This window comes from Serinus canaria, chromosome 2 (assembly GCF_022539315.1).
Source record: "Serinus canaria isolate serCan28SL12 chromosome 2, serCan2020, whole genome shotgun sequence".
NCBI classification, from domain to species: domain Eukaryota; kingdom Metazoa; phylum Chordata; class Aves; order Passeriformes; family Fringillidae; genus Serinus; species Serinus canaria.
In genome coordinates, this window is record NC_066315.1 from 87,800,019 (window position 1) to 87,824,667 (window position 24,649).

The 24,649-nt window shown below is 37.4% G+C and overlaps 1 protein-coding gene across 1 annotated transcript in view; it reads right to left on the bottom strand.

Moving 5' to 3' along the window:
* Nucleotides 1–3,251: 3,251 nt before the first annotated feature.
* Nucleotides 3,252–24,649, bottom strand: part of TERT (telomerase reverse transcriptase) — a 30,345-nt gene continuing 8,947 nt past the window's right edge. The window contains exons 4-16 of the mRNA XM_050971845.1: nt 22,643–22,832; nt 21,179–21,361; nt 19,698–19,859; nt 19,216–19,311; nt 17,181–17,266; nt 15,219–15,332; nt 13,400–13,471; nt 11,421–11,606; nt 10,082–10,208; nt 9,729–9,790; nt 7,817–7,941; nt 7,323–7,460; nt 3,252–3,643 (exon numbers count right to left, since the gene is read on the bottom strand). Coding sequence (XP_050827802.1) covers nt 3,540–3,643; nt 7,323–7,460; nt 7,817–7,941; nt 9,729–9,790; nt 10,082–10,208; nt 11,421–11,606; nt 13,400–13,471; nt 15,219–15,332; nt 17,181–17,266; nt 19,216–19,311; nt 19,698–19,859; nt 21,179–21,361; nt 22,643–22,832 — 1,645 coding nt within the window. The 3' untranslated portion in view covers nt 3,252–3,539. The remainder of the gene's footprint in view (nt 3,644–7,322; nt 7,461–7,816; nt 7,942–9,728; nt 9,791–10,081; nt 10,209–11,420; nt 11,607–13,399; nt 13,472–15,218; nt 15,333–17,180; nt 17,267–19,215; nt 19,312–19,697; nt 19,860–21,178; nt 21,362–22,642; nt 22,833–24,649) is intronic.

The following is a 24,649-nucleotide window of genomic DNA, read 5'->3' on the forward strand; positions in this document are numbered from 1 at the left end:
AGCATAACATAAATGCAGATGTATAGCAGTCTTTCAGTGAACTGCAAACTTACAGGACATGACAATGAAATAAAAGTTTACTGAAAAACAGGATTTCCTGTATTTGGCTGCAGATCCTGGCCACTCTCTAGTGCTGGGAGATGAGGATGCCTCTTGTCACAATACTTAAGGAATCAGCAGCCTCTGAAAAAATATGGAGAAAGTATGTGAGGATAAAGTATGACAATGCCTTCAGGCTGAGTAGCAGACTCAAGAAAGAGAAAGGATTAAGGTTATAAAGCTGTAAATATACAAAAAAGAATTTTTAACTAACTAAAGCATACGTTTCATATTCACATTTCTGACTACAGATAGCTTAATGTTCATTAAAATCTTATAGGCAACTATATGCAGCAAGTTTAAGTGTTCAGAATTCTGTTCTTAAACAAAAACACATCCAACTAATACAGAGAGAAGCTGAGAAAATAATTAAACTAGATCTAAAAGACTTTCAAATCTATAAATCCATCTTGAGTCACCGTCACAGTAACCAGGCTTGACTTTTGAGCTGTCCCTTCCATTCAGCAGAAGGAAGACTTTATGGATCACCAGACACGCAGTTCAACCCAGGACAGGACTCCGGGGGAGAACAATTTTCAGCTCCACTAACTACAAATGATGGCTGGGAAATACAAGCTGAAGTTACTGTTTAGCTCAAGTAGGCATGTAGAAAAATGCATTGAGCAACTCTTGCATGAGCACTGCTTTTCTGTTGAGGGAGCACATGTATGCAAACACCTTCCACTCACTCTTTTCCCAGTCTTTTATTTCCATATTCCATCAAATCTTTTTTGTTCTAAATACCCTGCTGTGAACTCGTAATGTTCTGACAGACAAGACTTTCCTAGAATTGTCTAGGCTACAAGAACCACCTGGGTTCTTTGGGGGTAAATCAGTAAAAGACACAAACACAGCTATGGTGATGTTCAGCCTTAGCCAGAATCCACAGCCCTAAAACAAGGAGATCAATTGCCTTTTAAAGGAAAAAGCTTAAGAAGAAGCATTGGAATAGCAATATAAATAAGGACATATCCAAATTATCATAATACAATAAACAGAAAACAGATGCAGAAAGAAAAGCACAATCCTTCAGAGGAGTTCAACTCCTCCAGGAACACAGAGGAGGTTCCAACATTGTGAAATTTGACACATACCTCAACCTGAGTCCATATTTCCTTCCCAAAAGGAAACAGTGGAGAGAAGGACTTGTTTGATGGATGCATCCAAGATACTGTGATCTCCCTAGAGGGGTTTCTGTCTAATTCCTTCCTTACAGCTCTGCAGACACACTAAAAACAATGTTCAGCCCTATTTCTCCCCCTCCCCATTTAAACCCTCCAGCAAGCTCAACTTCCTGAGTAGTTTGCAACACTTGCAGCACAGAGAGTTACCTTCAGTGGTTTGGCTCTCAATTCCTCTACTTACCTTCTCTTAAATACTGAGACCTTAACCCTCACCACAACTCTCAAAGATTTTGAAATTTTCCCAGCTGTACAATGATTGCTGAAAATCCACATTACAGATTCAGAACCCTCCTAAGGTAATTCATTTAATACTTCTAGATTCAAGTTATTCCCTCTACCCAAACATTTCCTGTCAGCAGTTGCTGTTTAACACACTGCTTTGCTACCAATTAAGTAGAATATATTTTTCCACCACAATGGATCACACTATTACTTTTAGAACAGTTCTGTGGCAGAATAACTTTAAGGAATACTTCTACCTTCCCAACATTATAAACATCTATTTTTAGAGCAAAAATCTGTATGCCCCTGCCATGGTTAATCTATTTCTTACACATATACTCAGAGTATTTTCTTTCCAATTATCATAAGCCACAGCAGCAACTTCAAGTTTCCAGTACAGACTGCCAGCTCTTCTTCAAATCTCCAAATTCTCCACTTGCTAAAACACATACCAGTTTCACTTTACTTTCCCTTGCCTTTTTTGGGGAAGGATATTTTTAATGAAAAAAATCTTCTCTTGTGATTTCTACACTGTATTTATATCTATAAACAGCTACTCTTTAAAACTGATGACTCAGCCAGTAATTGTGGGGAAAGGCTCAAACAGCTCAGAGAATTGCAAGCATTACCCTGTTTTCATTTTTACAAAATAACACCTTCAGCTGAGATCACATCATAAATTTATATTCTCACAGAGAAAGATGGGCTAATCCAAGCCATTGGTGAAGTTTACATTCCCTCCTTTTTTCATGTTGGAGCATCTTGCTACCTCTTCCTGCCACACAATCCCATAAAATAAAGCTTTCTGCACTGCCAGGCCTCTCTTATGCAATGTTGTTCCTGATAGTGCTCCCTCATCCAGTATCACTCAGACCACTGAGGGGCATGGGGGTTTTTTAAATGTTTGAACTGCTGGCTGGAGAGCAAGAGTGTTGTTCTTCATCTCCAGTTGGAACAATTGCTCTTTGACTTTTTTAAAATATATTTTAAGAGTGACACTTTGCAGACAGAAAAACCCCAAACCTGTATAACTGACTACATTTTGAACTGATTTATGATGTTAAAAGGCAGACTGCAATACTGCAATTCAACCACCAGTCCCTGGGCAGTGGGGATTTGCCAGGGATGAAGGAACTATTACTTCTCTGGGCAACTTCAACACCATCAGAGTAAAGAATTTCTTCCTTATATTGAACATAAACCAACTCCCAGTTTAAAGCCATTCTCCCTTTTCCTACCACTATATGTCCTTGTAAAAAAATTGGTTTTGGAGAGCCAAAGATATGCAAATAGAAAAGCAATATACTTGGTATATTATCTAATCAAGAACTTCTCTTTTGTAGGTATAAATGCACCAGCATCATTCTGCACAACACTGTATTAAAAATATCAACTTTATGCACCAAATAAGTATTCAAAATAAATAAAACATACACCAAACAGTCAGCTTGGACAGTGAAATTTTGACATATTATTATTTGTGATCTGCAAAGCATAAAATTTCTAGCCTCTACATCTTGCCATGAAATGCATTTGCCCTGTGCAGGTAACTGCTTTTTGTGACATAAACCAGCATATTAAAGATTACTATAAAAGAAGGGCCTTGGAAAGATGTGTTATTGCAATTAACCAGCCAATTTATTACAGAATTGGCTGGAACACAGAGAAATAAAAAACAGCCCTTCAAGACAACTCACTGAAACAAGAAAGTTAATAATTTTGTACAAAACATAGTTTAATGATTCCTTCATCAAGAAGATAAGAATTATGGAACGTAATCAGGTAAATTACTTTAAACAGCCAGTGAAATTTACAAAAAAAACAACCCACAAACAAAAAAATCCAAACAAGAAGGTATTAACAAAACCGTCTGCTCTTTTTATGTCCTTGTAGAGTATCTGAGAAACAAACACATAAAACTTCTGGGTGAACTTGCTTTTGGCCCACTCTACCAAAATAAATTACAGAGAAGTCACCTAAATACATAGCATTTATTTTCAAACCTGAGAAAATTATGAAATAAACCTCAATCAGTTAGTCCAGGATAGCTTTGAAATCTTGACAAAGAGACGGTTCTGTCACTGCCTGCAGTAGTGCCACAGTATCCTCTGGGATCCTCCTGATTAGCTTCCTCTTACCTACCAAAACATCAGGAACAATTGCAAATAACTATTCATTCTGAAGCAATGAAATAAATACTAGCTAAAACCACCTAAAAAGCTGAAACACATGAATTATGGGGAGAAAAAAAGCTATATTAAAATATGCTACTGCTCTTCCACACTTAAATCAGGTTAACAAATAAAAAGGTTCAAAACTGTATGTGAAAATATTAACAAAAAAAACCAAGGAGCAAATTCCTCCTACTTCCTGTTTTTGTGACTTTTCTTTCAGATTTGAAAACTTCATCTTTTTAAAAGTGTAAGCCCATTTGTTCAACAATTTTACCCACTGAATAAGGCCTTCTGTTAAATGACTTTGAAAGACTGAATGTCCCATCAACAGAAATACAGACAGCAAAAAGGACTTTTTACAGATTAGGAAGAACGTGTAAAATCCTAGCAACAGTTTAAATCTGTCACTAAACAGAGTCAGCAAAATTGTCAATGATGCAGAAAGCCAGAAGTACTCAATAAACATTTGCCCTGTATCTGAAAAGGAGAGAGATGATGTATTTATATCTTATCATGATAAGGAAAGACTCTTGCTCCTTTCCCCACTGGTAATAACAGGAGGGATGTTAAACAATAACTGTGTTTTAAATACTTAACTCTGAAGAATGATGACAACTCATGAGAAGTCCCTGATGTTGATATTTAATAGGTTTGGAAATAGTGGGGAGAACATCCACCCCAAAACCTATGAGCTTGATTTAGATTCCCATGGAGAGGAATGGAAAGGCACGTGCAGGGACACAAGAGAAAACTGCATTTATATCAATTCCTGTCAACAATATAATCTTACAGAGGTAACAGGTTTTATACAGCCAATACAAACTCCAAAATGACAACAGGAATTGCAGCTGTTAAGTTGACATAGGGACTTTCACAAGCCTTGTTTATCTCTGTACTACAGATTACAGCAGCATGTAGAGATACTGAGCAAACTTCCAGGATCCCATCCCTGTCATGACTACTGACATCCACACATGCTACCTGATTTCCAGAAGACCAAACTTAAAATACCATGTTTAGAATTAGCTCTGACATCTCTACATAATGCTTAGCTCTCTAGTAACCTTCTCTACAAGATGCTGTTCTGATTACAATAACAGGACTAGGACTAGGTCTGGGGCAGGGCAAACAAAACTGACTTGTAACTGCATAGAAAACTATCAATATCTTTGTAAATGGATTTCAGCATATGCCCAAAGGATCAGGACACTTAGTATAGTACCAAATTCAGAAGAAAATACAAATATAAACACCATGTACAATCAGGGACTGAAAAACAGCCTTCACCTATGACCAGAGACCTCAGGGATACAGAGATAATGATGCCAGTTCACACAAGGGTATGCATGTGACTTGTCACCACAAGATGTCTTTGTACAGCGCCCCCAATTATTGTATCAACCCCTGCAGCACCAGTGGAACAGGGCTAGTGGAAGTGCAGGTAAGATTTTAAGCTGGCTATAAGCAAATTGAGAGAAAGCATTTTAATTACTTGGACACCAGTGATCTGTCAAGCAATTACAGTGAAAGTTTCCATCTTAAAAGTTTCATAGTAAAGTCACAAGTCACAGCCTGCTAATTGTTCAGGCAGCTGTTAAGCAAAGATTTCTGAAGCCTTGATCTCTCAGTAGAGTACTTGAAGTCTCAGATATTTCCAAAAGAAACTGGACTCTGTGGATAAGAGGAGTGGATGTGAAGAACAGATTCTGCCTCAGAGAAGATGAGATTTATGAAGGAATAGCTGAAAATTACTCTTTTCAAGAGAACGCCACCACTGACTTCCTACAGACCTTTGGACTTTTCCTGCTTCACCTACACAATATTCAGGAAGTACAACATTAATAGGCTTCCCCAGGAATTTAGGAAGAAAGGGTATTCCCTTTCTAAAGGGCAATTCTCACTGCCACAGAAGCCAACTGACAGGTGGTCAGCTTTCTCTTCCTGGGTAAGAAACTGTGCACAGAGTTAGGCCTGGACCCCACGCAAGTTTCAGGTCAGTATTGCAGTTAGGCAAGTTAGGCAGGTCCATAAGTACAGCAGAAAGAACCTAGTGACAATTGCTATTCAAACTAGGAAAACTTCACCTCTACTTCCCGGCCCATTTTCCCTGGCATCTGTGGTGGTGTGACTCTGTGGACATCAGAGACCGCTCTTACTGATGCATGCAGCCACGGAAGGTGAAATTCTGCTGAGCAGTAAAGCTGCCTGGGGCTGTGCCTCCACCCTGGAAGTACTATCAGATTAAACAGCAAAGCATGCACAGAAAAGGATGGAGGAGCTTTGGCTTAGACTGTGGTCTGCCAGTCCAAGATCCCAATAGCAAAACCTTCAGCATTAGAGATGAAAACTCAAATGTGCCCTATATGGATCTTAGAGAAGTGAGGCAGCTCCCAGAGAAGCCACTGTCCTACTGGTTGTATCTACTGCATTCTCTGCTTAGTTCCTCAGTCTCTGTCTCCTCCAAGTGAAGCAAGCAGCCCTGCCCTGGTTTCTCAGCAGCAGTGAGCAGACTTGGGGCCTCTGGTTTTGGTGTCAGTGAGTAACTCAAAGGAGTTCCTCTGGGAAAGGCTGTTGGAATTTGGCTCCATACAGAAAGTCCATAGTTCTCAAGAATGTGGCTAGCAAGATCCCAACCACTGGTTTGTTTCCTGTGAAAGTGTAAGTTATCTCAATGCATTCATACTGCACCACCAAAACTCAGACTCTGCATTCAGGTGCTGCTGCAAGCCTTTGATATGGGAAGGAAATGCTTCCTTCCAAAAGAACAGCTGCTTTCTTTTTGGGGCACTGGACTTCCGTGCAGCTATCAAAGGAAGCTTATCATATATTTCAAATCAAATAGGTGTTACTCTGGAAAGAGACCCAGGAATTTCCTGGTCTTGTATAACAAAACTGCCCAAGCAATGACTCATTCAGAGTGCAAATTAGAGTCAGCATCCAGAGTCTGGCCATCACTGCAGCTAAATTCATCAACAGCACTGGCTGCTTCAGGAACACCTCTTGCTGTCCCCTTTCAGTATCTTAAAACTGAAAATTCTATTATTTCTGGGGCTGGCCTGCAGGCAGACTGCACAACTGTTTAAGGAAAGAGCTCCTCAGGGGCCAGGGACACAGACAGCTTCTTTCACCAAATGGAAGTGTCAGAGAAATGCCAACACCACAACTCTGCAGGAATACACATGAAGTGGAAGTGGAGCCAGTGCTTCTGTTTCCAAGTGACTCTGGTGGCACTTTTTTGGGTAAAAGTTTAAATTCTGGGACGAGCTTATTTAGTTGCCAGTTAATCTACATTTTTTAAAATAGAAGCTTAAGTGTTTGCATTTCATTTAGTTAAACCTGCTGACAATACATACATGATTAACACAGTCTTATTAAGCCTTTGAAATGTACAAGCTTACTGAGTGCCAAGCATCAACTCCTGTCGAAGCATCTGTCCTGTGAGAATAAGGCTCTAGAAAATGCAGTGCTGGAAAACATTTTAATCTGCCTACTTATACTTAGTAAATTTGAAAAAAATCAGAAAGATCCTTAATTTACATCTGAGAACAACATTTTAGGATTAGAAAACTTTAAAAATTCATTAGTTTCTAAGTTTAATTACAATGAACCATAGACAAAACTGTAAAAATAGCTGAATACTTACAGACTTTTAAGGATGTAAGCAGACATTTGTAAACAGCTCTGTGATTTAACAGTTTGACAGTGAAGGCATGGTAGCAGAGCCATTCTGCTACCTGAATAGGGAATATGCCAGATACACCTTTGTTATCTTTAGCAATCCCTAGAGATAGAAAAGAAAAACAATGTAACTGAATGATGAGCATTAAGAACTATATCTGGTCTCTCTTCTCTTTCTATAAAATCACCCCAGGATTTTTTACTAGAAACCTGTACAGTCAGTGAAGTCTTGTGCATTAGCAGAAAACTAAGAAACTAGTGTCTGAAACACGATCTTCAGAAAACTGAGTTTGAGAAGAAAAATGCACTGTGATTCTTATTACGCATTTCTCGATATTAATTTCTGAACTTTATCCCAAAATTACACCATTGGACTGCACATTCAAGATGTTCTGTCTGTCTAAAAAAAAACCCAAACAAATCCAAACCCACTACTTCATGGCCATTAACATCCTATACCTGCATTTATTGTTTTCAGGATAGCATAGCAGCATGATGCAGTCTGAGAGATAATCCTTAGGAAGAAATCAGGATTCTTTCTAACTTGCTGGCTGAATGGAAACTGGAGAACACAGGCATGGAACCTGCTCACAAAAACAGCCTATTTAATAAAAAGTCATTTGCAATTTCAAGTGAAACTATGACTACATAGCTTAGGCACTATACAACATCTAAACGCACACAACAGTCTTTAGCTGTATCAACACTGTTATTGCATGATACCTCTCCCATATATACACATTCCTGGAATGTCAGAAGTAAATGATGCTTGTTTCTAAATTTTATGCTGAAAGAATATCTTGAAGCCATCTGCCTTGGTAAAAGACTTCTCTGAGGACAGCATAACTCTGTTATGTGCAGGGAAAACAAAACTACCCATCGTCACCAATTTCATATCACAGACTATGCCACCAGAGAACACTCACAAGAGAGAGAGGGGAAGAAAAAACAAAGCAAAACCCCACAATAAATTCTGTTCAGGTATACAAGAAAATAGGCTTCCAAATGATTTCACAGCCCAGGATACTCACTCCTTTGCCTATCTGGAAGCCAACTCTTTAGATATTATATGTATTGTATGCTTCCTTACAATAAGGAAGGAACCTGTTTGAAAATATTTTGAAACTGTTGACTTTTTTTTACCTTCAGACTCTGGCATTATAATCCTGCTTATGCTGAATATAGTTGATTTTTAATTTATCAACAATGTATATACTTGTTTATTAAATTAACCCAGCAATCACTTTAAAAAATTGTGACATTTTAAATATATAAAGGAGAGACCCAAGTACCATGCTGCATTAGAGGTCTTTGGCTGAATTAACAGATGCATACAGTTATCATGGTGGACAGTCTTTTAAATAACATATAAAGGCCACTGTTAGAATGTTACCATAAAATCAAACAGAAGTAACTGAGTGATCGTATCTATCAGAGGAAAATCTTAAATCACCCACAAGCCAAAAGCTTAGGAGCTGGACACATCAGTGCTGTACTAGACAAACCCAATTACACTTCTTGGACAAAGAATACAGCTTGAATGTGGACCAAGATGTATTTAAGATAAAAGCCAAAATGTCCCTTCATAACAAGTGTGAGCATAGCAAAAGAACAACATCTGATTTCTGTGAACAATGAAGAACTTCTTGCACATTTTTCTGTTAAAACAATAAAAACCCAATTACTTGCTGCTGTCAATCATTCCAAGTTTTCAATGTACACAGTTTAGCATTTTCTTCCAACTTGCTTATCAGTTTTGATTTCTTTCTCTTATCTTTGTTTAAAACATTCACTTCCTCTACTGATCAAACCAAGGTCACAAATGTCAAGATATTATCAGCTAAGGAGCAACTAAAATGTTATCAGCCATAAGAAACTACAATTAACTTGGTAGAATGAAACCTCACTTTACCTGGAGTTATACTGGTCAAAGTTCTGTATGACTTTAACAGATACAAAGTTCTAAATATAAACTGCCTAATGTTCAACTGATCTAAATATAAAATGGTTAATAAGGCTTCTTATCATACTCCCAAATCAAAACAGACAGGTTATCTTGAGGTCAGCTGTCAAAACCAAGACATTGAAAATTCATCTGGTGAAGTATCACTTAAACACACACATCAAATATATTCCTGTATCCTAAACCTAACAGTATTACTTAAGAACAGTGTTGAAACAAGAATAACTTGACCTACCACTGACATTTACTACTGCACACATCATACATATACACACACACACACACACACACACACAAACATATAGATATATATGCACACCTACATGGCACACTTGTTTTCTGATTCACAGCTCCTCCATGTGTCAAGAAAGAGTAATGAAATACTGACTTCAGAAGACGGTAACCCACCTGTAAGCCTGGAGTAAAAATATCTTGTAGATGTTAATGAGAACTGTTCTAAGGCTGTTGATCTAGAACAGAACAGAAAGAGAGCTATAAGAATATTTTAGTGACATAATAAGATTTTTTGAAGATCTAGACAAAAAAGATTTTATGCTAAACTTTAGAGATTTCTTTTATGCAACTAAGTTAACAATGTTGTGAAGGATTAGTTCTGGAACCCTACACTTTATCTGATGTCAACATTACGAGATTATGTGGACTTCCTCTCAAAAGAAACTTTTATGTTAGAACTCAAAGCAGTTTTAATGCTCTTCATCACTAATCACTATATTGCCAAACATCCATTTTCATATTCCCACCTGCAAATCAAGAAATAAACTATGACATTTCAGTTTGAGGACTGCACTCAGTTTGTATTTCATGTTTTTCCCAGCTGTTATACTTGAATTGAAGGAAAGACTTGATCTGATAGAAGTACAGGTGTAACTAGAAAAAAAAAGTAAAAAAGGTAGTTAAACTCTACAGGCTAACAGACTAAATTAAATTCTGTAAAATAAGCCTCATTTAACTTCCCATGTTACAGAGACTTCCTGCTAATCAATGAGCCAGTAGCTAAAAGATGACCATAACTAAATTCATTGTTGAAAGAGACTGGGCCCTGTGGCATTAAAGGTATTAGCTAAGGGCTGACTTCAATATCTCAGGGCTAAAAACTTCAGCCTGCTAAAAAAAGGTAAATCAATAACCTTAAAAACAAACTAAATGTATTTTCTAAACACATTGTCTAGCCAGAACATTATTAATTACTCTAGTGACAATCATCCATGCAATGCAGGAGCTTAGGCTTGAAGCCACCTTAGTCACTGGAACAAACTTGATGTTCCAGCTACTTAAGTCAAGCTTATCAAAAGCAAAGCCTTGAAACAAACACTGTGGTGGGCTCGGCAGTGCTGGGTTAATGGATAGACTTTATCTTAAAGTTTTTTTCCAACATAAACAATTCTATGATTTTATGATTCTGATTAGCATCTCCCAGACCAGTGGCATCAATATCCTTTTCAACATAAACTGTTTCTTTCAAGAACTCAGCTAGTGAATAAATCTTTGGCTGCTGAGTTAAGTCCTTCGCTATGGGAAACCATGTCATACAAATTCCTTTCCTAAAGTGACCAAGCTTTTCTGTTTAGGAAGACTACTTAGGAACTTTACCACCCTATTGGTGGAAAATCTCCTCCTAATTTTCCAATTAAATGCTTAAGGGCTGTTTATACTAGAAATGGTCAATAATGAAGCTAATGAAGCAATATTATCCTTGAGTTTAAACAGTTCTTTCTTTCTGATCTTTAGCAAATATATAATGCCACCTCTCGTAGCTCATGTACAGGGACTACAGAACTTTTCAGAAGGATACATTATCCTGTCTGGAGTTCTATGCCACTTCAGACTGTTTTGTGTAAATGGTCAAGGTTGCCAGTTTAAAGAGAAGTTCCCTTCCCCACACATTCTTTCCCATCTGAAGTGTACCAGAGGGAACACCTCTGATGTTGAAAGGATTGCTAGTCCCTGTAGTCTATACCAAATTAATCCCAATCTATTTTGCAATTAATTCAACTACACCATTCCCAACACACCCTTGTGCTTCTCCCACTACGGATGAGATATTGCAAAGGTGACACTGAAGTGCACAACTCTATTTACCTGGAGTAATCGCAGTAAACCTCAAGTGTTTTTATATCTAATAACAAACCACACCATGGGATCAAACGACAATCTGGCAGCTGTTTAAATTTGGAACATCCTGGGATATCATCAACAGGAAAATTCACCACTGTCTTACTTGGGTTTATTAAAAGGCCGTACTCAGGAATACCTGTTGTTAGAGTCCTAAAACAGATATCAACAGTTAGGCTAAGGCCCCCCAGCAAAGCAGACAACAACTGGCACCATGCTGCAAGACAGAAAATCTTGAACAAAAGGGCAGAAATCAAAGAATGAAGAGAACCACAGCCAACTCTTCAGGTTAAGGAACACAGCTAGAAATAAAGAAAGAGAAGACACTAGAGATAAATAAATATATAAAATAAATAAACTTGAGGATAATGGAGAAAAAATTTTACAGATTAATGCAAATTAAGCACATCAGCCATGCAACACTTGAGACAAGCTGTATGAACCACACTCACAGAAACCTCTGAAATAAAAATCACTGGAAAAAGATGACAAGTTACTGTTTTTGGAAGTTAACAAAACCAAGGAGAATCCATATAACAGGAACCTCACTTGTCTGATGAAAAATCTTGAAGGGGAACATTTTCCCTAAGAATGTTTTCACTGCCAGAATGCCTGCTGATTACCTGCTACATACTGGATCAGCAGTGTCATGGACAAGAAGCAGTTCATCTTACTTGGCAACATAATCATGTGCAGGCTTTAAAGAGAGGAAGAGCTAGGCTCTTCTTCTTGGGGAGTCATAGTCTTAATGCTTTCTCCTCAAAACTAATTTGCTGAGTCCCCCAGTTCTAATACTACATTAGGAAAACCTGTTTCTACTCCATTTGTGGCAGAGAGCTCATAGGATCTGATCTGCAAACAGTTCTGGCAATTTCTCACAGAAAAGGCTATTTCTCTACAGAAAATAAACACAGCTGGTACAGAAGTTGATACAGAACAAAGATGCAGACAACTTCAAAGGGCAAGAAGGACAATATCTGCACTGCTACTCAAGTGACATTGTCCTGAAAAGATGTTATAAGAGATTAATAGCTTGAAGCCCTCACTGTTAGTTTGATTTATCTGCAAAGCCACAGATCCCTAGAAATTTATTTCTATTGTGATAAGGAAATGAGGATAAATTAAGTCTTCAAAACACGCTACCACTATTTCATACAATTTGTACTTCAAACTGTACTTAATTGATTGCTCCACCACCTTTCAACCTCACCACAGAGCTGCATCTTTGTGACTACTGACAGCACTGCAGCTACTAAGCTCTTCTTCAAGACCTATCCTTTGGATCCTTTAAATTGATTTTCACACCAGTGGAACTTCCCTAGGACTGACTGTACACTCCTATCCACAGTAACCAGGAGCTTCTGGGATTCAATTTTTAAAGAAAAGGTAGTTCTGAAGAACAATAAAGAATTGCTGTTTTAAAACTTCAGTGTGAACTGCATACTACCATGCTATTGGTATCTTCAGATACTCATCATGGAATGTTAATGACCAGAAAATTCTTAGCAATATTGGATTAGACCAGAGCTGCATTCTTTTCTGGGGAACAGAAAAGAGCAGCATGAGTTCCCAATAAAAACATTTTGAGAATGTAAATAAGGCATCTTAAAAAATTTGAGGGAAAATGGTTTTCAAAGACAACTGCCAGCTGCTTTGGTTAGGCTGCAATACTAATTTTTGCTTGAAGCTCCACCAAGGTTAGTAGGTAGGTCCCTTTAAACTTTAGCAAGAATTGCCAACCACGTGATCTGCAATGGATTGTTAACTGGCTACCAAGAACACAGTTTCAGGATTCTTCCCAAGCACAAGCTACTACCGAGGACTCCAAAATAGCCCTTGATTATTAACTCATAAATCAAATACCCCTATGTGCATAAAGATGAAAAGTAATTACATAAAAGATAATAACGCTTACTACCTTGCAGACTACGTCTCTAACAGCATACCTTAGAAAAGCTCTTGCCTTCATTAAATGTGGTGTAAGCAGCAAAAAATCATCAATGAGACGTATTAGGACTCTGTAATCAAGAAGAAACCAATCTTAGATTTTTTAATAAGCAATCTTTTCAAAGTTTTTTCATACGCTTCAGAGCAACAATGTGCCTGCCTGCCTATTTTAATTCAGAAGATGGTAGAGGCAGATATGAACTCCAAATTGAGACTCATCAAGAAATTCTCTGTTTTGCTTCTTTCCTAAACATAAATGGAAAAAAAAAAAAAGCAATGAGACTGGCTAGTTGAAACATGAAGAAATTTACAACATACAAACTATGCCACAATGGCTTCCCTGGATACAGGGCTTTACACTTTTCTAAGGGAGAATTTGCAGTATTTTTCTCGACAAGACAAAGGAAAGAGGTGCCAGACCAGGTACACAAGTAGATTATTGATGGGCTCCAACTCTCTCTTTGTTTACCAGGTAATAACTTGTTTATATAAATCTATAGCTTGACTGTAAACCAGAATACCATCTACCACTGCAAAGGCTGAAATTTTCCAACAGAATTCAGACCCCAAGCATGCCCATATTTTCTGGTAAATCTTGCCTAGCAGATCACAGAGAAGTAGCTCTGGAGATGATGATGTACAGTCCCATCTTCAAAGCAACAGTACTGCCATCACCATAACCAGATCAGCTGCACCTTGGCCCAGCCAAGTCAATAACCACCTTATTCTTCTGACTTAAAGGACAAATTAAATTATTACGATCATTCAACAGACACTAAACAACATTCTAAAATCTGCTCTACATAACAACACCCGCTACATTAAAGAGTCCATTCTTCTGAATCAGTTTCATAATTTCCGCTTTCTAAACACCATTTGAAATCAACAGACAGCTTTTCACACTCTCATCAGAGCACCCTCAAGCCTGTATGAAGTTCTACTTTTGTAGGGAAATGTTTAAAATTCTGACACCCAGCAAGCCTCCCAAGAAGAGACACCAGACAGATGTACTTATCTGGAGTGTTCCCAAAGCTCTTTTTTATTTTTTTGGGGGGAAGAATTCACAGCAATGAAGGGAGATGTCTGAACACAAGTTTGAGAGTCCAGCTCATGACTAAATGCACTAATCCAGGATTCAGTTGGGGATCTGCTCATACAAAGATAAAAGGAACCTCAAAATTTTTACCACTAATAAAGAGGTAAAGTTTTTTTCAGGCTAGCTTTCTGTCAAGCTCCTAAGGAGCAAGCACGTGCAGGGCACAAAGACTGAGATTTACCAAAAATCACACAGGGCTTCAAATAAGAACCAACATACCCCACCAAAATCTGCTGTAAAGTTCTGACCTTGATAAAACGTCAAGATTTACCGACAGTGGATTGGAAAGCCCTCAGTGGATTGGAAAGCCCTCAGCCAAGCCTGGAGTAGCAGTATTAGAAAGTATGTAACTAACATCTCATCTTGTCTGAGGTGAAAAGACCAGAGATGATATGGGAACGAGTGAGGCATAAACTTCTCAGAAGAGCAGCTTGTAAGACTCCTTACAGCATCCCTAAATACAGTGCCCTTTCTAAGAATAAAACTGCTACCAAAGACACAGGAAGGCTTCTCTGCATTTTCTTCAAAATCTTGCAATGGGGAAGCTCTCCCAACAAAACAACAACAATTTCACTGAAGCTGCAGAGATGTTTGTGTGCACCATACTCCTAAATGAAGCTGGAAATCCTTGAAATTCAAAACTAAATGTCAGAGAAAATTTCTATGACATGTACTACGTTTTATTAATTACTGTAACAGAGCACAGAACAAAGCATCCCTACCCATCCTGCTTTATTCCAGAGAGCCATTTGTTTTCCATATCTCCATAGAATAAACTGCAAAGTAAGGTTGACAAAATGGAGCCTTGTGGAATTCCACAGCACTGTAAGTAGTACCTACCAAAGAATAAGAGAAAACAAAAAAATTAAATCATGTAACAAGATCACAACAGCTGTTAAATATTATTTTCCAAGTATAACATAGGAAATATGCTATAGGTTTGCAGTTAACCTTAATTTTTTTCCTTTCTTCTAAGAATCTACATTGATCTCTAGAAGTTTTAACTTTAACAGTGGAAAAAAACCCACTAATACATGGACTCCTTTCATATTAAGAAACTCCAGGAGACAAGTGCTATTAAATGAAAGAAATTGTATAACTGATCTCAAACCACAATGCCTCCTTCTGCTGCAGACACATCCTTCATTGAAGTTTTTTAATTCTTTGTTACACCTTACTGTGACAGCTTCAAGAGAAATGCTCTTATACACAAAACAAAGTGCACAGGAATAATTTTCTATGCTGGCATCAACCAAATGGGTATGGCTCACAAAACCCAAGGGAATTATTTTCACAATACTTCTCTGAAGCAGCGAGATACTATAATGTTCATTTCACCACTATTACATGAATGACTTTGTGAAGCTGAAGAGACCACATACTACTCTTGAGCACTGATCCCACCCATATTTTCAGTCATCTGAAAACACTCCTGGTAGCAATTTTATTTTCTTATTGACTTTTGTTAAATGTATGAAATGGTACTAAAAGATTGCTTAGAGGTCCCCAGCTCAATAATCAGCATTTTACTCACAACATCAAGCTAATGCTGACTGTCATTTTTTCATGAGAAGAAGAGACATTTCTATTTATTTACTGAACATATGGAGTTTTTTTTGACAAACAAGAACAAGCTACTTAAAAGGGCTAAGTTCATTTCAGGACAAAGAGTATTTTTTCAGTCAAGCTGTGACTCAATTTGAAAGTGTGAAGGTGGTTTCGTGAGGGTGTCCTTTCTCTGAAACCATTAAAATTCCATGAAACATACTCACGTTGGTTAGTCATTATTAAAGTATGCCACAAGAGCATTCTTATGATCCTGCCAAAGGGAGCGTAAGCATCAATGCTAGAAAAAAATATAAACATGCCCCTATGTGACTCCTTGAGAGCATTTCTCACTCTGCCTCAATCCTGTAGATTCTGAAGTAAGTATGCTAAAACAAAGGTATTTTTTCCAGAGCTAGAAGCTATTCACTCTAATATAAATCACCCTGAATTTACAAATAAGGATCATGTAAGTACTTCCTTTTTTAGACATGGTACACATTTGCCACCTAGAGGCAAAATATAAGTACCAAGTCAGTATCTCTACCAATACAAGAAGAAATCTGCATTACTACTTTCTGTAGTATCTGATTCTTAATTTTGGAGCTGCTAATAATTTAAATTCTATTGCTACTGCCTTTTATTTTTATTGCAACTTGCCAAAGAGAAAACCATTGCACTTCACGGAAATGACTAACAAAACTTTTGCATGATTGCTTGGATGTTAACTCTTGCTTTTGCTCACCACTGTGCATCCCACCATTTTAAAGTATATTCCTTTTGAATTACACTTGCAGTTTTAAATGAAGGTTTTGGATATGCTATGGAATAATATACATTATGAAGGCTATTCCACATTCTATGGAATAATGCATTGTAAATAGTTAACATCATCCAGGTAGGGAAGAGAAATTTTACTAAATATAAAGTTGACTCCAAACTCTTCATGCTTTTTTGGAGCTTAAACTGATACACAAATTTCTCACTAACATGAAATTAAAAAATCTTTAAAAGACAGCTATTCAAAAGTCCCCAGATATAAACTGTAAAGTCAATTAAACGTATCCTCTTAGCAAGAAATAAACAAACACACAAACAAACAAAGCATACCATAAAAGAATAACCAATTTCTTTTTTACCTGTTCCTAATTTCCAGAATGGTGCTATGTATCATTTGAAGGAAAAAATTAAACAGGCTGGAACTTGTCTCATAGAACGTTAAGCTCTAGAAATGTGACAAAACAAAACAAGATTTGAAATGAAAATTACACTATAACTTTGAAGATACACAGAAATCTTTACAAAAGTAGACTGCAGCAGCTCAAACCCCCATGTAAGTGAAAAGACAAACCCTAAACCCAAGATCTGAATACACATACTAAAAAGCTGCTCACATCCAACAAGTTAAACCCCAACGTCCAACAATTTTTTTTTTGTTTTGTGTTAGGAGAAATCAAATATAACATCTAAATCCACTTTAAGTGCTGGTATAATATATTGGATTATTACAAGGTGGCTCTTTCTATCCTGTTGGACAACTTCTGTATGTCAGGATCTTTATGATTCCCGAAGTCTTGACACACTCACTTGCTCATTCTGCTGCAAAACACACACTTCTTCAGGTATTACAAACACTTCCATGCATTGCTGTCCACCCAATATTTATGGAACATTTTGTTAAAAATTATAAGTTAAGAAAATCATTTACAACAATTTAAATACCCTTAACAATGACTTAATTCAAATTAAAATAAAATTGTTTGCTACTTGCATTGATTAGACACCAGACAAATGCACCCAGCCTTTGACAGAGCCATGCAAGATAATGATTACTTGCATTGAAAACATAAGGTGATGTAACAATGGCACAGACACCCAGCCTGACATGACATTTTTCTCAAAATACTTTGTTCTTTTAAGATAATGACACACAAATTGTTTTCAAAAGTAAAATATTTTTAAATAGAACACTGCTGCTCATGCAATACCTAGTATAGTTCTCTAAATCAGTTTGAAAAAGATAAAATGTACTTATACATCAGTGATCCAGCTAACTTCCATTTTCATCCAGGTACTCATTAGACTTTCTTATTTTTTTAGGATCCTGGAATTGTACACCAGCCACACCATATATTCTACTCCTATGTCCACAGATACACAAGATCATTTCACTTATATGTTAGAAGTCACCTTTTGCCAGTCTCATCATTTTCCACTGCCAGGTTCAGAGAAGAAAAATTTGAAGAGGAATTACTAGCCTGAAATAACATACCTGTCTGCTCTTGTCTACAATCTTGTAGGTTGTTATTATGGAACACCGTGATTCCATGCAAGAAATGCATGTAGAAACTGTCTGAGCCTATGACCTACTTCTATGCCTTTGTCATGATGCTTGCCCAGAGGAAGTCTTGAGAAGAAACACTTGTATCACAAGAATGAAAACAGAAGGATGCTTGCTTCTTGCAATAAAGCATCAGTTGGAATAAAGTTAAAATACATGTAATTTTTAACCATACATTAATTCAACTGAAAGCAAGAAATCTCTTTTAAAAAAACTTAAAGAGTTGATCTTGTTTGCTTTGTACTTAACTCCCCCTAAAGAAGAGTTCATTCTCATCCACCTTGACAGGTAATCCTTAATATCAGCTTTTTAAATTTTTAATTAGGCATCTAAGATCTTAAAACAAACAACAAACAAAAAGCTGCACAGTTTGCAAGTCAAGATGTCACATCCTCAGCTACTTGGCTTATAATACATTTTGCTCATTCTTACTTCCCTATGTTTTGGAGATAGGAAGTGTTGACATCTGCTTTATAGATAGTTAAGTTCTCACTTGAGGACTGTTGCAGGAAACAATCAAATTAGGAAAGGAAAGAGAAAACACTGTTTAAAATAAAAGTTTGATAAAATAATGAGAAAATCTGGGAGAAGTCGAGAAGGACTTTTAGTCACATTTCTTGCCTGGTGCACTCCCCCCGCTGAACACTCAGAGCCTGTTAGAAACATCAAAGAAGAGATTACAAAAGTCTTTCTACAGAAGAAAGAAGGCGCTGGTTAAGTAGATGAGAAGTAATGGCACGACATAATATGTAAATCCAAGTAAAAATCCCAATCTTCCTCTAATTCTTCTGTATGTTTGTTTTTCAGTTGAAAAGAAGCCTCACAATACTGACCTGTTCAACTACTATTGCATTTTGCAATGAGTCATTCTCCTGAAGCTGGGACACAAACTTCTTCATGTCCGGCATAAAGTCCTTGAAGGTAGAAACCTGTGTAATTGTTTAAATTGTAAAGAAACAAATGATAAAAGCAATAAAAATATTCAGCAACTGACTTTTCTGGAGGTCAAAGAACCAGCCTTATTGCATTATTTTAATCCAACAGTTCTTCTACCGTTAAAATGAAATATCTCACCCACAAATCTCTATTTGCACAACATATTTATCTTTATTTTTACTAAGAGTGAGTAAAAACTTTAAAAGGTATAGAATAAAAACAAGCTTTTCTACCCGTGGAAACTATCTAACAGCATTAAAAAAATGTTTATTAAGTACTTAACCACTTCAAAGGGTGGCCAAAGAAAGCTATAAAGGCAAAACTTTCCTTGGACCAAAATATGCTTCCAACAGCAAAGAGAAGAAATCAGGAGTCATACATGTCTCTTATAGAGCCTCTTGGCTCTTCCACTTGGGGTAATCATAATCACAGCGTAGCGCCGTATGCAGTACACAGTTCTCTTCTCAGGCTTCAGGACCCGCGAAATCACTTCCACCAGTTTATTGTGAGGAATGGTATCATAAGCCCTGGACACATCAGCCTGAAACAGAAGAAATATCTTCCTCTACATATTCAGCAATATTGCTGTAAACATTCTGGTAGTATAGAGGAAGTATTGCTGTAGTATGTAAGCAAGGCTAAAGGACAGATTGCACGGGAGTAAAATTATTGCATCATTCAGGCCAAATTCCTGACAGAACAAAAACTCACTGCTTATCTGAAAGACCTTTCCCCACTCATTGAGTAGTCCCTTAGAAAGGAATATCCACATCATCAGTTTTAACACAATTCTTATTATTAACAGAAAATTATATCACATGTGACCTGAAGTCTAACACTAAACATCCAATCATTTAAGTTAATAACTAGTACTTTTATGTTAAATTATATTAAGAAATTTGCCTCACCATACGGCCATGGAGATGACACTTTAGACTTCTGGAAAGCTACAAACCTACATATTTTGCCTTTCCCTTCTTTTCCTTTTCATATTGGAAACCTACCTCTGCTTTTACTTGTCCTAGTAAAATCAGAAAAATTTCTCTAGAAGCAACAATCTTAGGATTATTATAAGACAAATTATGTCAAGGACTCAACCCTTTGGCTAGAAAGATAAGACAAAATTATGAAAGTTATTTCAGGACAGGATGAGAAGAAACATATGAGAGATTAGAACACAGCTCCCCTACAACACATACAAACCTGTGTATTTTACCTATTTCTGTATACATTGCCCCAATTCAAAGCTATGAATTTAAATCAAACACAAAATGTTGCCTGCTAGACAGAACTGACAGAAGTGTGAGGATGAAGAAGAAACTCCTTTAAATAATGGGCTATCACAAGCACTGATTCTTTCAAAGTGGGAGAAGAAACTTCTTGGAAAGACACCAATCAGAAGTCGTGTTCATTTTCAACAGAAACTAATGATAGTGAGATAGAAGAAACAAATTTTTTATGAGACAATGAATTTATTCAAAAGCACATAAAACATTTTTTCTGGTTTTCATACGGCTCAAAAGGCTATCTGAGCTTCTATCTTTCTCCCACTTTTATACCCAGCTAAATGTAGCTGCAAAAAATTCAGTGCATGCATAGAAGCAGGAGCTCCTGCATGACAGAAAGATGGACAGAAAAACACCCAAGCAAAAGAAGCTCTACTGCAGGGTCACCCATTCAGAAAAAGCAATCAACCACCCCCATGGAAAAACTAACCAGAGTCTGGAAGGTATGCACAAAATTTTATTTAGGAAAAAAAAAAAAGTTATGCAGTCAGATTACAGCAAATACAGCCTATAAAAGTATCTGCATAAGCTAGTTTTGAAAAGCTAGTTTGAATATGTAACTAAAAATACGTACCTTTACACAGTAGAAATGAGGAATTTCAGCACCAGATTCAAGAATTTTTGTAACAAACTGCTTCCATATCTTGTAGATATCATCTTTCCCAAACACTGAAGAGCCTATAAAACTGGTGTTTATAGTCCGTTCGTAATTTAACACACTAAACAGATTTTTTAGTTGAGTGTTGTAATGATTCATCTAAAGAGACCAAAGAGAATCACCTTAAATTATGCTGAAACACATTAAATTCTTTGCAGTACAAAGATTACAAATTTAAATAAAGTTTGAGATAAAATTGATGCATTTACTATATCATTTTGTTCAACTGAAGCTTTCAGAAAGCCTGACTACCACTGCAGTAACTACTTCAAAGTGACAAAACAGTCTCAGAGATTTTTCTTTTGGTACATTTAAATCCTATGGAAAATGTTTTTGCTGCTATACCTGACTCTTGGAAATCAAAGTGTAATAGTTACAGTGACAAAGAGATTAATGCCAGCAAATAAATCCACTACTGATCTGAAAATAACTTCTTAAATATCATTCATTCTCTCTGCTGGAGATGATGACAGCAACAAAAACAGCAAAGAGAAGATGTGCTCTAAGATTTTAGGCTAACTCCAGCTGCACCATCAGCTGGGCCTCTCGAGGTACTTTATTCAAGTAATTGAAGACTTTACTCAGCTGTGGGAGTAGTCAAATACATCAGAACAGCACTGAAATCATGCAGGTTGATTAGCTCTGCAAACACTATAATGTGCAATATTATGTGAAATAACACTCCACAGCTCAGAACAGCTTTTAGCTGATGCTCTTTTCACCTGGTTTGGGATCACATGGTCTGAACAGTTAGTGCTAAGAAGCTGTTGACACCTCACCCATTTGGGGAACAATCAATCTTGGGAATGAGACTCAGCCTTAAGGAAAAGCAATTAATTCAGCCAGGCAAGATAGTGAAACTGGGCTGTCACTATTCCTTCAGGCTAACCACCCTGTTAAATAGATTATTCTGTGCACAGTGCTCTGTCTGTTCCCACACTGCAATTACTCTCAGCTTCCTTCCCAGCTCTCTCCTGTGCTTGTTCCACCTTCCTTCCCCTTCCTTAGAGCCTCTCCTGTAACGCCTGGCACCACAGGCAACTTCACAGATCAACATGCACCATCAGTATTAAGGCAAATCCTAACAGGCCAGACTCACCCATATCAAAAAACCGGGATTACTTTACAAACCATGTTATTCTGCTAGACTCATTTGCTTAAGGTAGGTTTGCCAACAGAAGTCTGTGATCCTGGAACGGGAGGCTTGTGGTAGTTAGGCATTGGAAAGGGAGAAGCTAAGCTGCACCAGACTCATTCAGCCATTTTGATCAGAATGCTACAGTCCACCATGTTAAAACTAGTTTTATGTAACAAAAATGTTTACTCCAATTATTAGTCACCTACATCAAATGCATATAAAACAACGAAGTAAATAAAAACCTTCTTTTCTCTGCTTTCCTTGCTGAGTGCTCGTGGTTCGACAACACCGCTCACTTTTACTATGGGTCTCAACCCATTTGGTTTTGGAATAAAGCGGAGTTTTGATGCCATAGGAACGAATTTTTTTTGACGGATAGTTTCAATCTCCTCTGAAGACAGAGGCCGTAGCTGTACTTTGACAAAATGGTTTCTAGAATACAAATATACACTTAGTGTAAGCAATAGGAAAGGCAGAAAACTAAAACATTTAATGTCTTTAGGATAACTAGAGCCAAATACTTTCCTAAGATAATACAAACACCAACCTCGACAGAAAGTGACATGAAATTCTGAATTTCAAAACAATATCACAGCATCTTAATGACAATGTAATACAAAAAGAAACCACATATTTCTGCTTAATGCAAATGAAAACCCTTCTTAACACAAATTAAAATTTAAGCACAGATTTGTGGAATACATATGAACATTCTGAAATATGTTTTATGCAAGAAACAGGAAATTGGATATGGTTGCTCATGGTTTCAGAAGTTTGAAAGGCATTAACAAAGTTGAAAAGGACCTTCCGAAAACTACTCTAAGACAGCTCCTGGGAAGAACATACAAACTGTAATGGCTGTTCTACTCCTAAGAGTTAGGGGATCTACCACTTATTAGGTGCTGGGATACACTGACAACATAAGGGCTTTATATATCCAGGACTCTGATGAGCCAGTTGAAGCAAACAGCAGAAAAGAATGAAGAACCAAAGGCGCCTAAGTCACAGGTTCTGGGCTTCCCAAGTTCACCTTAATGGGAAATGTGTTTTCCACTCAGATCCTCCCCTCAGGATTTACAGTTCCATGAAAAAATCAAAATCAATACTTTTCCATACAATGAATCAGGAAAATGGTGGTAGAGTAAAAGCCCTTGTTTTTACTTAAGATGCAGAGTTAAAGTACCCTACCTGCAACATAAAGGACCTGGATAAATCTCCTGTACTCTTGTATTGTTCAGATGGACAAAATGTGCCCTACAGACTAATGGCTGTGGTATTATCCTGGAAGTAAGGGAGGCAATTCAAGTCCTCACAAAACACTGGACATCAATCTAAATTTGCATGAAGACTTCTTACATCCCACACAATCCAACAGGCTGGTTTAGCAAAAGGAGGCCACACTTACAAAAGGCAGTGGGTGAATGGTGGAAACCTGGTAAAGATTCTCTAGGAGACACCTGAGAAGCCAAGAATGCAGGAAAGAGAGGCACAAAAATACTTCTTCTGTCTGCCTATACAACTCAAATACAAGCTCATGATCTGTCTGCTTGGGACTCTTGGCATCTGAGGGATACAGTGCATGACACCTAGAAAGTATAGTGGCATGCAGGGCCAGTGAGTTGAGCTACTGAAAAGAGAGCTTTGAGGATTAATATTCAAATTTTCAAATTAAGTTCCTGGTACAGATGCTTCCCAAAGGAAACCAGAAATGATTGCCTTCCACAGTGAGGGATCACTACTCTTTATAAAATTCTTTGCTGAACAGAACACCTACTACACTATTAGACAGATAACCAGGATAAAACAAATCCCTCCAGTTCAACAGAAAAAACTTAATGATCAAATTTCTGTCCCTCCCTTTACAGCTCACATTCAAGACCAGAAGGAAAAAAACCCCAACGAACCTCTATCACTATACTAAAAAACATGGCTTCCTTTGGAAGTGAAGACAAAGGCCAGATATTGGCACATCTTCGCTACTCCCTCTGGCCAGCTGGAGATGCCATTTTGCCTGCAGCAACATTCATTGCTTATTTCATGGCATTTATAGCAGTGCTGATGATTTTGAATGTGTGCTCATCTAGCAGCCACTGAAGCATGCTGCTCTCACTGGCACTCACAATGCTGTTAAAGCACTGAAACTTGAAGGAACTTGACTAGATGGTCCTGCTGTCTTTTGATATCTCACCTCAGACTGATGGGGAAGATTCAGAATTTCTGCAGTTTTTAATCCTTAGCAGCCACTGTGT